Raw genomic sequence first — 13,643 nt, forward strand, 5'->3', positions numbered from 1 at the left:
CTGCTGTGGGCTAGTCATGATTTCCAGGGAGTAAGGGTCTTTGTGGCCAGGCAGTGATGTGTCCCCGAGGAGAACTTCCTGGTGTCACCCAGAGTCCCCAGGCCAAGCCCTAGTTGTTGTTGGAAGGTGCTGGGCTTAGAACCCCCAGGAGACAACTCAGAGTCGGGAGAGGCTGGCAGAGGCCTGAAGGAGTTCTGAGGATGGGAGACTTCGGAAGGGAAGGAGCGGGGGTGGAGGGGATCGGGCTGCACATCTATGAAAGGCCCTGATTACAGGCCGGAACTGGAATCAGATGTGTGGGAGAGAGCACGGAGCAGGTTCCTCCAGCTGCTCCCCCCTTCCCGGGCATCTGGGCTTCTCTGGGAGGGGAGCAGACAGATGGCAAAGTGGAGAAGGAAGAAAGAAGAGTGGGGGGTGGGCATCTGCGGGCTGCTGCATCTCTGAGAGGAAACTGGAGTCCAGGATGGGACACTGTGGGGCTGCAGGACCTGACAGCTGGATGCCGACGTCCTGGGAGGGCAATGGGGACCTGGGGAGCGGGATGCCGAGGTTTTGATCCCACTCCCTTTGCAGGGGAGTTGTACATTGGCGGTCTGAGCAAGAATATGTTCAACAACCTCCCCAAACTGGTGGCCTCCCGGGATGGCTTTCAGGGCTGCCTGGCCTCGGTGGACCTCAACGGGCGCCTCCCCGACCTCATCGCTGATGCCCTGCACCGCATCGGGCAGGTGGAGAGGGGCTGTGACGGTGAGTGTGGGGCACAGAAGTCAGGTGTGACTCTGCACGCTGCAGGGGGGCCAGCGGTAGAGGCAGACCAGGGCCGCTGAGTGGCCTTCCTCTCAGGCCTCGCAGGAGCTGCCACTCTGGGGCAGTGTATGGGGGAGTCAGGGGGGTCACCTACCCTCCCTGTTGCCTCCCACCCTGGCTACTTATCACAGTTCCAGGCCAAGACTAGCAGTCCTTGAGCTCCTCTCCATCCCCCTCCCACCCCCATCAGTTCTTGGCCCTTTCTGCCCAGCAGAACGGAGAGCAAGACCTCTTGGCCTGGCCCCGAAGCTTCCATACCTCCTGAGGCTGGAGGGGGCTTGGCTGAGCGGGGGGTGTTCCTTCCTCCTGCCTCTTGCAGGCCCCGGCACCACCTGCACCGAAGAGTCTTGTGCCAACCAGGGCGTCTGCCTGCAGCAGTGGGATGGCTTCACCTGCGACTGCACCATGACCTCCTACGGAGGCCCCGTCTGCAACGACCGTGAGTGCAGGACTGCGAGAGTTCGGGGTGCTGGGGGGAGGTCCTGGCCCGTTCCCGGCCCCAGGGGTGCTCCGGAGGAGGGAGGCTCTCTGAGAGCCGTGCTGCTTGCTTCCTTCTCATCCCTTCTCGTCACGAGAGACCCAGGGAGCTGCTGGCTGCTGTCCTCTCCCGGAGTCCCCTCTCGAGCCTGTGCAGGACTGCTGCTGCTGCATGTCTGGGGCAAATCGTTGATAGACGGCCTCTCCTCTTCCTTCTGAGCTGGTGGGACACCGCTCCCTTCACCCCTCACCAAGGGCGTCAGCCTCTGTCGCTCTCCCCATGCGATTCTGGCGATGGTCTCACAGGTCGTAGCTCACACGTACACACTGTTGCACAGGGTGGGGGGGGGCGGGAATTGTCGACCTGCACCCCCTTTCCTCTGGTGCCCTCAGAAACGTGCAGTGGAAGCCTGGGATTTCCTGCCCAGAGTAGGCCCACGCCCCAGAGGACGGGCTCAGGAGGGCAGGCCTCTGGAGCTGGCTTCCCTGGAAGCCAGCTGTGGTGCAGCTCCCTGGTTTTCCACCCAGCTGCAGGGTGTCCCTTGGAGCCACAAGAACACTCCCTAGTGTCCTCACCTGGTTCTTCTCCTCCCTGGCTGGGTATCTGCTGCCAGCTCGCATATTGTTTGAGGCCCCTTCCCAGAGAGGGCAGCTTCAGCAGCAGTTTCCAGTCCCTAGTGGTTGGTGGCCAGCAGCTGGTTGAGCTTGGCAGACGGAGGGCAGTGGGGCAAGAGTGGGGGAGAGCCAACCTCGTGCTTGCGGGGGGCGGGCTGGGGAGCACCCAGCCTCTTCAGGTGTCATTTGAGTGGTCTTCCTTGGGGTAGCCCTGCTGAGACCAGGGACATGAAGAGTCAGCTGCCTGGGAAAAACACCCAGACACACACAGACACACAGACACACACACAAAGGAGGATAGGGCTTCTCCATTTTACAAACATGGACGCTGAGGCCTGGAGGGGTGGGTGGATTTCTCGAGGAGTGAACGGTAGATCTGGGCTGAGAATGGGGGTCAGGGCCTTTGCCTCTGTGCTACACTGCAGAGCCTTGGTCATCTGGGCAGAGTCCTGAGTTTCTTATGGGATAGATAACCTACTGGCTTCAGGGATTGGGCTCTTGCGTGGGTCTTGATTTTTTCTTCTACTTTGTAAGAGTGCCCACCAATCTCCCTCAGCGCTTTCCTGGTGCTCTCAGGCAGGCCTGTCCTTCGGTACCTCCACATCCCCTCCTGTCCCCCAGGATTTTTCTTGTCCGACCTGCCACTCTCTGTACCTTCCAGCCCCCAGACAATGGCCAGCTCAGGGGCGCTCCAGTCCTGGCTGCCAGGGAATAAAGACGGGGCTGGGCCTCGTCCTCTCCAGCTCACTCAGCTTTGCACGGGTGATCTGGGGACGGTGGTAACTTTGCTGTTTAACAGTAACATTCCCCACTGATTGTTTCGTGTTTTGCAGCTTGCAAAGCCCTTTTAATTTGTCCTCAGAGAAGGCAGTAGGATGGAGACCAACCATCCGATTTAGGTGCTGAGGACGTTGAAGCCTCAGTAAGAGGCAGTTCCCTGCCCTAAATCACAGGGTGCTAGAACCTAGGCGTCCCTAAGGCTTGCTGCCCCTGCTGCTCATTTAGCCCCTGGGTGGGGGGCGGTGGCGGAGGTGGAGACGGTGCCGACGGTGGGCATGGCTGGCCCGGGCTGCAGGGCATCAGGACCGAGAAGAGCTGCTGCCCGTCATCACTATTACACTCCCACACGATGGAGCTTTCTGGAAGGGAGTGTAGAGAGGGATGGTGGTTTAGGGAGTCAATCCATCTTTCAGCAGGGGTGGGAAGGGAGCTTGGAGCAACTTCTCTGGGGGCAGGTGGGAGGCAGGGAGAGTTGGGGCTGGGCACGTCTTGGGAAGTGTCACTGTCCCCAATCACTGGTCTGTGTGTCTGGTGGCAGAGCCTGAGCAAAGCCATGGAGGTAAGGACAAGGTGGTTGCAATCTGGGAGCCTCCAAACCCTGGGCCTGGGTTACCTCTGAGATCTCTGGCCCCAAAGGTTGACCCAAAGGTTGGGTCAAGCCACAACCCCCTTTTCTCTTGAAGCTGTGCCTCCTCCCGCTTCTCCAGGCTTGGCTGTTTCATGTTCGTGCTGTCTCTCTGTGGCGGGTCTTGAGGATCCACTGATGCACAACTGTCAAGCAGGAACTTGGCCCAGAGGCCTGTTTGCTTCACCCCCAAGTGTGAAGGCCCTGGAGGCACCACTGGGCACTAAGGGCCCCTGTGCCTGAAGAGAGGGAGGCAGGTGGGAATGGCCCAGGTGTCCTTAGAAGGTTGGGCCTGGGGTGTGGAGCTGTCTGGTGGTAAAGAGACTGGAATGAGGCGGAGTCCGACCTTCAGGACATCCTTTCCCCTGGTGTGGCCTCAGTTTCTCCATCTGGGATATGGGCATTACACCTGGGGCTGAAGGTACCTCTGTGAGGCTCAGGAGTCTGCCCTGGGAAGGCAGGAGAGAGATCAGAGGGAGAGAAGTCATCGCCAGGATGGGAGAGAGGAAAGCGGAGAGAGAATGAAAAAAAGAATATGAAATGAGAGAGGAAGGAAGCTGGAAGGAGGCATGCTTCCTGGCAGGGCCTGAAGTCCCAGGGCTGAGGTCAGGACAGCTCCCCTTGGCAGCTCAGTCTCCCAGAGCCTGTCTCTGGCTCGCCAGGGCAGTCACTTCTTCCCCATCTCTGCCCCTCTGTGTGCTTCTCATCTCTCCACTTGCTCCGTGGCCTCTATTGATCTCTTGCACACCTCTGTCTCTCCCTTCTTTTTTACCCTCTGTGTCTCCCCCTCGATCCCCAGCATCACCCCCTCCAGCTCTCCACTTCCCACTCACTGGTATTGATTGGCCTCTAGGCGGTTTCCCTTCCTCTCCTCTTGCCACCAGCTCCTCCCTCCCTCCCTCCCTCCCTCCGGGACCATACATTTTCTGCCTGCTCAGAGCTATGTCAGTCTCTACCTCAGCGCCAGGGCCAAGAGCGTGCACGGGATGAGAGGGCAGGAGGACAAGGTTTTGGGGGCCCCAGCCCTGCTCCCCAGCCTGCAATCTCTCCTCCCTCATGGGGCCACGCACCACCTGGAAACTTCTTCCCAGGTGCCTCTGAGGACCCCTTTCTTCCCTTCTGAAGGGCTGGGGGCCAAATGGTGCCCTGGCATCTAGCAGGGCTGGGGAGGTGGCAGCTGCGGCAGAGGAGCTGTCCCAGGTTCTGACTGCACCCAGGACCTGGGTGCAGAACTTGTGGGGCTCCTGGTAGCAGTTTTTGCTCCAAAACGAAATTCAGAATCAATAAGCAGGAGCCAGCCCCTCCCTCCCCTTTCGCACCCCCTTCCTTTTGCCCTTTCTTCACCACCTCTCCTTCTCACTCTATGACATTCCTTCTTTGCCTCCCTCCAGGTCCCATCTCTACCTCCCTCCCTCTCTACCTTCAGCATCTCCCCCACCCCCGTCCCCCCCCCTCCCGGCTCCATGCAGAGGTGGCATCCAGATGAAGGGAAGAAAGCCTCCCTGCACTTACCTCTTGGCCTGTGACACGTGCTTCCCAGAGGTGTCCCAAAGTCTGGGAGGGGGCAGATCTCAGTGGAGGGGCCCCTAGAAGGAGAAGTGACTTCCTCAGCTGGACATAAGTGGCCCAGGAAGGGTTTTGTCACAAGTGGGCCACTCAGTGGATAAGTATCCTGGAAACCCCCCTCCCCACAGGGAGAGGTTGAGGCAGCGGGAGGGGCAGGGGAAGTGCAGAGGAAGGATTGGAGGAGTCCAGGAGGGTGGGGGGGGGAGGGGACTGTGTGTGTGTGTGACATGTCTTACTCTGGAGTACCTTTGAGCCTCTGGGTGCGTTGTCTGTATGCGTATGGGTGACCCTGTTTTTGGAGGGTGAGCTGGAGGGAGCTGTCTGTGTGTACGTTGGCTGTTAATTCATTACCTGTGACCAAACATGTATGTGTGTGTGCATGTATTGCCTCCGTGAGCATGTGTACACGCTCGGCTGAGTGTGAGTTCGTGTGCCAGTGTCTATGAGCACATGTCTGCATGTATGTATCTGAGCCTATGTGTGCGTGCGCGCACACTGATGCCTGTATGGGCACGTGGGTGTCTCCATACCCGAGCCCATCCACATCCTAGCGCGCACGTGTGTTCCGAGGCGTGCGTGCAGAGGTGGCGGTGTCCACATCTCTGCGCATTGGACCAGCGAGCACTCCTGGGGTTCGTCCAGGTGTGGGGGGAGGGAGAGAGCGGCCTCTTCTGCTAGCCTCAGTCCTGTTCAATTATTCAGCAGGGCCCCTTCTCCGGAGAGGGCGGGAGGGGAGCGCGCGCCAGGGCGCGGGGGAGGGGCGGGGCTCGCGCAGAGGAGAGGCGAGCGCCGAGCGGGCTAGCCGGGAGCCGCGCGGCGGAGCTGCCCAGCGCCGCCCGCAGATCGGGAGCCGCCCGGGTCCCTCCGCCCTGCCCCCTTCTTCTCCCGCGCTCCCCCTCCCCTCGCCTCCCCTCTCCACTCCGCTCCTTTCCTCCCTCCTCTCTCCCTCCCTCTCCCTTCCAGCCCTCTCAGCCTCTGCAGCAACACTCCGCTGCCTCCATCTCTCCGCCGGAATCTAGCAGGCTCGCGCCTTTCCTCTGCTCAGCCCCGCTCCCCTCCTCTCCTCTCCCCGCTCCCCTCCTCTCCTCTCCCCTCCTCTCCTCTCCCCTCCTCTCCTCTCCCTTCATTCCCCCCTCACCCGGATTTGCTTCCCTTTCCTCTTCTCCCGCCCCCCCCTCCCCCGGCCCCTCCCTCCCCTCCCCTGTCTCCGTCGGGCGGCAGCGGCAGCGGCCCTAGCCTCCGTCGGTCTCCCGCTTCTCTCCTCCAGTCCCCCTCCTCTCCGGCTCGGTTTTTCTGCAGGATTTCCCCCGCTCTCCCCTCCCTGCTTGGCCCCCGCGCCTCCCCTACCTCTCTACCCGGCACCATGCCCCCTCCCCCGGGCGCTCCCCCGGGTTTCTGACGGCCCTCTGCGCCTCTCCGACCCCGCCGGGATGCGGGGAGACCCTTAGCTCCTCGCGATGGACCCAGGCGTCCTGGACCTTGGCGTTGCCACTCCTCGGACCCCGGATTTCCCGGCGGGATCCAGTTGATTTCGTTGGCTCTGGACCGAGGCTTGGGTTCTGGTTTTCCTTCTCTTCACCCCTACCCCCCTCCCGGGGCTCGGAGCCGGAGGGGGGCTTCGCGGGGCTAAGCAACCCCGCGTCCCTGCCCCCGGCCATGGGACTGTGAGGCGGCCGCCCCCGGGCCGAAATGCCCCCCGGGGGGAGCGGGCCGGGGGGGTGCCCGCGCCGCCCCCCCGCCCTGGCCGGGCCCCTGCCGCCGCCGCCGTCACCTCTGCTGCCGCTACTGCTGCTACTGCTGCTGGGGGCGGCCGAGGGGGCCCGCGTCTCCTCCAGCCTCAGCACCACCCACCACGTCCACCACTTCCACAGCAAGCACGGCACCGTGCCCATCGCCATCAACCGCATGCCCTTCCTCACCCGCGGCGGGCACGGTAAGTGGCGCTGCTGATACCGGCCGGCCGGCCGGCTGGCCCCCGGGGCCTCCCGTGTGCGCGGCCCTGGCCCCCGCGGGCCGCACCCCAGCCCGTGAGCGCCGAGGCCCGGCCCTTCGGCTCTGCGGGCCCGCGCCCCCTCACCTACCATCTTCGGTTCCCAGCATCTCAGCCCCACCCTCGCCTCTCCATCACAGTCCCCCCACCCCGTCCCTTTATCACCTTCATCTCTGTCTTCATCACTTTCATTCCTCGCCGCCTCACCTTTACCTCCGAATCCCTATCTCTGGTTTGTTATCACCCTCCTGTTTAGGTCCCCTCACCACCTCCCCATCTGTCCTTTCATCCTCTCTGCCCAGCTCTCCCTTCCGTTTCTCTTGCTCTTCACCCCCTCCATCCCTGCCCCTTATCATTTCTCCATCTGGCTTACCTCCACCTCTGCCTCACCATCGCCTTCCCACTGCTGGTCCATCATCTCTGTACCCATTATTTCCTTATCTTTGTCCCCCACCAACCTCTCACCTCTGTCCCATCTATCACCTCTGGCTCAGACGTGTTCCGTCTCTGCCTCTTTCACCTCTTCATATCTGTCTCTATTTTACTTCTGTTCCTCTAGCAACTGTCCCGTCTTTGTCCTGTCTTTCCCCTATTACTGTCCTTCCACCACCTCCCAAGCAATCAACTCGCTCCACTGTCCCATTATTCTCCCAGCCTCATTCCCTGAATCTCTGGTTTCTCCTCTCGACACCTCTTCATTTCTGCCCTACCTCCACCTCTGATCCTCAGCATCTCCCACCTCCCACTGTTTGAATTTCTGTTCCCCTATCCCAGTCTCCCCATCACCTCCGAGTCAGTCCTCTATCACTTTACACTGACTATCACCTCTTATCTCAGCGCCCCCTCCCATAACCTTCCATCTCAAAACCTACTTCCTCTTCCCTCTCAGACTCCATCACCTTCCATTTCTGACCTCTATCACTTCTGGTTTCTGCCCTTTGTGGGTTTGCTGGCCCTCCCAGCCCAGTCCCTTCATCACCTCATACCTTAGACCTCTAAGGTTCTCTGGATGCCATCTCTTCCCATCTCTGTACCTGCCACCTTCCATCTCTGTCTTCCATATTATGTGTACCTCCATCACTTCCCATTATTGCATCTCCATAACTTCCGATCTCTGCCCTCCCCACTACCTCCCATGTCTGTCCCTCTTCACATTTTATTCCATGTCAGACTCCATCATTTCCCATCTCAGTCTCTCCTTCACATTTCATCTCAAAGCTCCTGTTACCTACCATCCCAGAGACCCCCATCACCTCCCATTTTAGTCCACTTCCCTCTCTGTACTCCACATCACCTCCCATCTCTGTACCTTGCTGTCACTTTCCATAGGGCACCACCGTTTCTGTACCTCTTTCACCTCCCGTATGGTGCAACTCATCACCTCCCATCTCTGTACCTCCATCATTTCCCATCCATGTACTTCATCACCTTTCATCTTCGGTCCCCATCTCATCCCTCCGATGCTCACCATTTCTGTACGTCCATTACTTCCCATCCCTATACCTGTCCTCCCATCACTTCCCATCTCTGAACCCCTATCACCTCCCATCTTGGTACTCCGACATCTCCATGCTTCCATCACCTTTTATCTTGACTCCCATCACTGTGCCTTCACCAGTTCTCACTCTGTACCTTGTTGCCTCTAATTTCTGTATTCCCATCACTTCCATTTCTGTTCATCCATCCCCTCTCATTTTTTTTAACTCCATTTTTTTTCTGCCCTCATCTTTCATGCATTTCATGATACATCTTTCATGTATCTTCACTTCCCATCTATGCCCTCATGGCCTCCTATTTCTGCACTCATCTCTGCCTCCCCATCATTGTTCTACATCTGTCCATCCTTGCTTCCCAATCTTTGTTCCCCCTTATCACTTTCAGTCCTTCCACACCTTTTCTACTCTCCTTCCCCCTTTTTTCCTAGTTCACCTTTATCTTCTTCATGTCTCTACTTTCTCTTCATCCAGTTCCCAGGAGCGGCCTCTTCCAACACTCTTCTTCATTCCTTTCCTCTCCCTTGCCCAGCAGAGTGTCCCTGGCTAACCTCTGTCCCAGCTGGGGTCCTCTCTGTGCAATGCTCTCTAGGCTCTTTTCCTTGCTCCACTTCCCCCCACACACCTTGCACCTGATTTTAACTCCCCTTTTCTCCCCGAGAACAATCTGGCCCTCTTTGCCTTTCAGCGTCCTCTTCATCGTCCCTTCTGACTCCCTTGAGGCTCAGTCCCCGGAGACACCCAGATAGGACATGGTCTTTCTGGGCAATGAGGAGAGGCATGAAGGGACAAGAGAAGAAAGGCTATTGGGGGAAATCATGGTGGGGGGAAGAGGAGAGGAGGTGAAAGGGGAAAGGAAAGGAGAGAGGAGCTGGCCCAGGGGAGCTGAGCAGATTGGAAGGAGGGGCCTGGGAGCCAAAGTGCCAGAAGAAGGCTCAGTGAAGGAGTTGGACTTGGGATGTAAAGAGCTGGGGGAGAGGGAGAGAAAATGGAGGAAAGAGCTTGGGGGTGGGTGTTGGGGGACGGAAACCTATGGAATGTTGGTGTTGGGATGGCCTCAGAGACTCCCTTGCTGTGCAGAGGAGAAAAACAGCCCCAAGAGGGCCAATGGCTGCTGAGGACCACATGGAAGTAGAGGAGGTGGAGGGCGCTGCAGGGCAGTGATGGAAGGTGGTGGGGAGACCGAGTGGAGGAGCCCAAGAACGGTCAGGCAGTTAAGAGGAAGGAAGAGGGTCAAAGGACAGATACAAGAGGAGGGAGGAGGCCAGCTGTCATGGCTGAACCCCACCTGGGCGCACCTCAGATGTCGGGGGAGGCGACAGGATGGGCTTCTGCTGGGACCCCATGCTTGGCTAGAGGAAGAGGCCAGCTTGGGAGACCTTTGTAGGCCAGGGGAGACCCTTCCCTTCTGTGCCAACATCTCCCTGGCTTCCCGCAGTGTGAGAAGCCTCTCTCTCTTGCACCTGTGTCTCCACTTCCCTCCTCTTTGGGTTCTTCCTGCCTTCCTCCTTGCCTTCCTTCCCTCCTCTCTTCACTCTTTCCTGCCTTTCCCTTTCCACCCTCAACCCCACCCATTACATAATATCCCTACTGACCTGCCAGACACTCAGTGACACTCCTGCACCTGATGTCAGTCTGAGCTTGGGAGGACCAGTACACCTGGGTCCTAAAAATGGCCTGAGGGGGTGACACTCTCCTGATCCTTGACCCTGATTCTAGTTTCAGAGCCCTTTACAAGCCTTGCAACTCCTGACCTTCATTTCTTGTACCCTCTGAGGCCAGGAATAGAGGGGTCAATCCCAGTTCGGTTCTGAGTCAGGAGCTTCCAGGGGTTCTGGATTCATCACTACAGCTTATAAAGGGGGCTGGCATTTAATTTGATTTTCTGGATATGGGTGTGTTCACTTGGATTTCTGACTGGATGTCTTATGGCCAAGAATAGGCTTAAGAATTGAGGGGATATTGTTCTGGGATCAAGAGAGACCTGAGCCCATGGCTCTGGATCTGGAGAGATAACCCCCTGGATTGTGAGGGTCTGTATACAAAGAGCTGGTGTGGGCTGTGGGCACCCAGGACTGCAGCTTTTCTGGATTGTGCAGGACGGTTTATCCTCTCATGATTCTAGATCTACCAGAAGGTTTTTGTCATGGCTTCTGATGCAGCAGGGACAGGCAGACAGAGGGTCTGCACATGTAGTTTTAACCACAGGGCAGCACTGCATGGGTGGTTTTTCACATGGGGTGATTATGCTGTTTGGGTCTGGGTAAGCTAACCATTATTAATGGTTGGTTGGGGTTTTTCTTTGTTTTCTAGAATGCAGGTGTGTGGGAATTGTACAGAAGATTCTTGATCATTTAGTGTTCTACTGGATCAGTGAATTTCTGGGTCCAGGAGGCATTGAGGGGACTATGTTGGGTGTGGGCAGAAGGTTCCAGGCCTGGGCCTTTGGGTGGTGGCCACTTGGGCCTGTGGCATTTCGTGTCTGGCCAGAGGCTGTCTTGCCTTGGGCTTCAGGGCTGCTCCCCACCCTTCCACCCTGCAATGTTGTATACTATGTAGCTCACTAGCGTTTTCCTGGGGAGGTCAAAAACAATGGGTCTGGACCACCCTAGGGCAACGTAATGGGCCTTGGCTTTGGCCCCTTTCTTCTCTGGAGCCCTGTCCGGAACCTTTCAGAGGTTCTAGCTGTGGTTCGGTGTCCTGGGCTCCACGTGCCTTCGCCCCACGACCCAGGGCTTCCAGTGGCCAGGGCAGAGGACGGCTTGCGGAGTGAGAGGCGGGAGGCGCCTACGCAGCGCGGCGGGGAGGGACGGGGAGGGACCAGGCGGAGTCCCGCCCCTCCGCCCGCGTTCTCCCAGGCCCGAGCCGTCTGCGCCCGAGGGCTGGAGCGGGGTGCTGGGGAGAGAAATGTCTCCCCAGGGTAATTACTGCCGCCCCAGTCCGATAAACCATTCATCCTTCACCTCTTAGGCCCAACAAGTGTCTCTCCACCCGATCTCCCCACCGTGTAATAAACGCCCTTAGGCTTTAACAGGCCAGCCCCGTGTAAAAAGCTGGCGGCAGTGGGAGAGCAGCTGTGTAATAAATCCCGGGGGAGGCCCGGCCGAGCAGGGCCTGGGGACTGAGGGAGGCTGAGGCGGGGGTGTGCGGCCCGTGCGCCATGGGCCTCGGGGGCGGGGACCCGTGCGCCTGTCCCGTCCTGTGCGGTGCCAGCCGCTGCCCTCGCCGCCTGCCAGGGCCCGTCTTTGTGCGCTTACCGCCATGTTTCCCGGCTGTCTCCTGGCTGGGGTCTGCCTCTCCACACTGGTTCTTTGTGCGCAGCGGGCTGCGTCGTGGCCTGTGTGTGGGTGTGGGGTCTGCGGGCTTTGGAGCACCCGCCCCGCCTCTGATCCCTCCGGCCTCACTGCCCTATGGGGCATTGGGCGTGCTCGCTCCTCGCGCCCTCTCCGGGCTCAGCCTGATGTGCTGTCTGGGTTCCTGGGGTGGGAAAGTGAGGAGAAGGGGCCTCCTTTCCCCTAGACCTGGGAGATTTGGGAGGCTCCAGGTAGATGGAGTTTCCTTTGCTGGTCTGAGGGATCAAGAAACCCAGTAAGCCCCTCCTGCGTCTGACTGGGAGGCCCTGGAGCCCAGGGGGTGAGAGGCAGCAGCCTCTGGTCTGGGAAGCAGGGAGGGGTCAGCATCTTAGCTCCCCTGGCCCTCCTCACCCCCCCAAATGCTGTACATGCAGCTTGTGAGTGAGTGGAGGGGGAAGGGAGGACCCTGGCTATTACGGTTACCATGGAAACAGCCGATTTTCCAGAGTGCTGCAGTGTTGGGAGTGGAGAGACCGTTGCTGACTGAGGCCTACCCTGCTCCTAGCCTTCGGGCCCTGCCCTGTCCAGGCAGTGACCTGCCGGAGGGGGATGTGTGGCTCACTGCCCCAATCCAGCTCTCCACCCTGATCCTGGGACCCCATCCTGAGAGTTCAGCTCTCACCACTGAGCCTCCGGGGCCCTCAGGTAGGAAGCATACCTCAGTTTGGAGGGGCAGAGCTGAGCTCCCTCTATCTTCTGCGCGGGGGGCTTTCCCTGCAATGTGCTGTGGCCCGATGTCAGTTAATTGACATCAAGGTGGTTCTTTCCCACCTGCCTTGCCCCCCGGGAGTCATCTCTCCCCTCTGGCCTTGCCTGGGGAGACGGAGGGCACTGATGACAAGTGCTCTGGGTGACAGCTCCTGCCCCCCCAGCCCCAACCCCCTGCTGGCCTCACTGCCTCTCTGGGACCCAGGCAACAGCCTTCCCTTCTCAGCTTCTCCTGGGCTGGCAGATGGTGCCTCCCTCCAAGGCACTCAGGAGTCCCCTCTCCTTTGGGGGCCTAGGAGCTTCCTGGGATAGAGACCCCTGATCCCCGATTGCCCAAACTACAGTGGGGTTCCCAGTCCCTGAGGTGAGAGACCCCAAGGTGCTTGACAGGCCTGGCCTTAGTGTTACCAGCTTGGCTGCCATCTTGGCAGAGCAGTTTTGCTCCGGGGAAATACCCCAGGCCTTCCCTGACCGGGACTTCCCATCCCACCCAGAGCTCTCCCACCCCCAAGGCCATGCTTTTCTCCCAGCCTACTCCAGGCTTTTGCCCTCAGGCCCCATCTGCCTCTCTCTTTCTCTCTGGATAAGTCCTCCCCTGAACCCCTCTCCCCTCAAGAAGTGCTTTGAGAGGAGTTGTTAGTGGCTAATTATTTAATTAAGCGTTTTATGAATCTCATCTGCTCCATTTATGTTCTAAAGAACGCAAGATTGTTGTCTTCCCTCCTCTGAAGGCCCCAGAGTACTAGTCCTCTAGGCCTCCCAGACAAAGCTCCCTTCCCGGAAACTGGGTGACCGGCCCTGGCCCCTGCCTCCACCCTGGCCATCGGTCTGCCCCCACCCCCAGGGAGCCCAGGCAGCCGCAGGAGGGAACAAGGCGACTAATAGGGTTTATTTTGGGGCTGAGATCGTTAGGGACCTCACACCCGCCCCGGCAGCAGCCGGATGGCAAAGAGGAGACAGAGGGGGAGAGAGGGTGGGATGGGAGAGGGAGGGATCCCTTCATCATCTCTGGCTCCCACTCTCCCGCCTTCTCTCACCTACATCCTTCTCTGTCCCTCTCTGTCCATCTGTCTCTCTGCCTCCTTCCTCCTCTGGCTGTCAATCTCTACCCCCCCACCCCCTTGTCTGTCTCTTCTTTTCTGGGCAGGGCTCCAGGACCCCCCTCCCCCCCACCCCGTTTTGGCACCCAGGCAGCCCCCTAGCTGGGAGTAGAAGCAGGGAGTCTGGGC

At 59.2% G+C, this 13,643-nt stretch overlaps 1 protein-coding gene across 15 annotated transcripts in view; it reads left to right on the forward strand.

The window, feature by feature from the left end:
- The window catches only part of NRXN2 (neurexin 2), a gene marked incomplete at its 5' end in the record, with an annotated part of 100,058 nt that overhangs the window by 56,252 nt on the left and 30,163 nt on the right, over window positions 1-13,643 (forward strand). For 12 of the 15 annotated variants that reach the window (XM_082628141.1, XM_082628150.1, XM_082628148.1 and 9 more), the window contains 2 exons: window positions 574-747; window positions 1,127-1,246. In XM_082628141.1, the coding sequence (XP_082484267.1) occupies window positions 574-747; window positions 1,127-1,246 (294 nt within the window). Of the gene's footprint in view, window positions 1-573; window positions 748-1,126; window positions 1,247-6,559; window positions 6,804-13,643 lie in introns of those variants that run through there. The other 3 variants (XM_082628146.1, XM_082628147.1, XM_082628145.1) reach the window with 2 other exon arrangements.

Source organism: Mesoplodon mirus (assembly GCF_964341445.2).
Source record: "Mesoplodon mirus genome assembly, chromosome: 7".
Lineage (NCBI taxonomy): Eukaryota > Metazoa > Chordata > Mammalia > Artiodactyla > Ziphiidae > Mesoplodon > Mesoplodon mirus.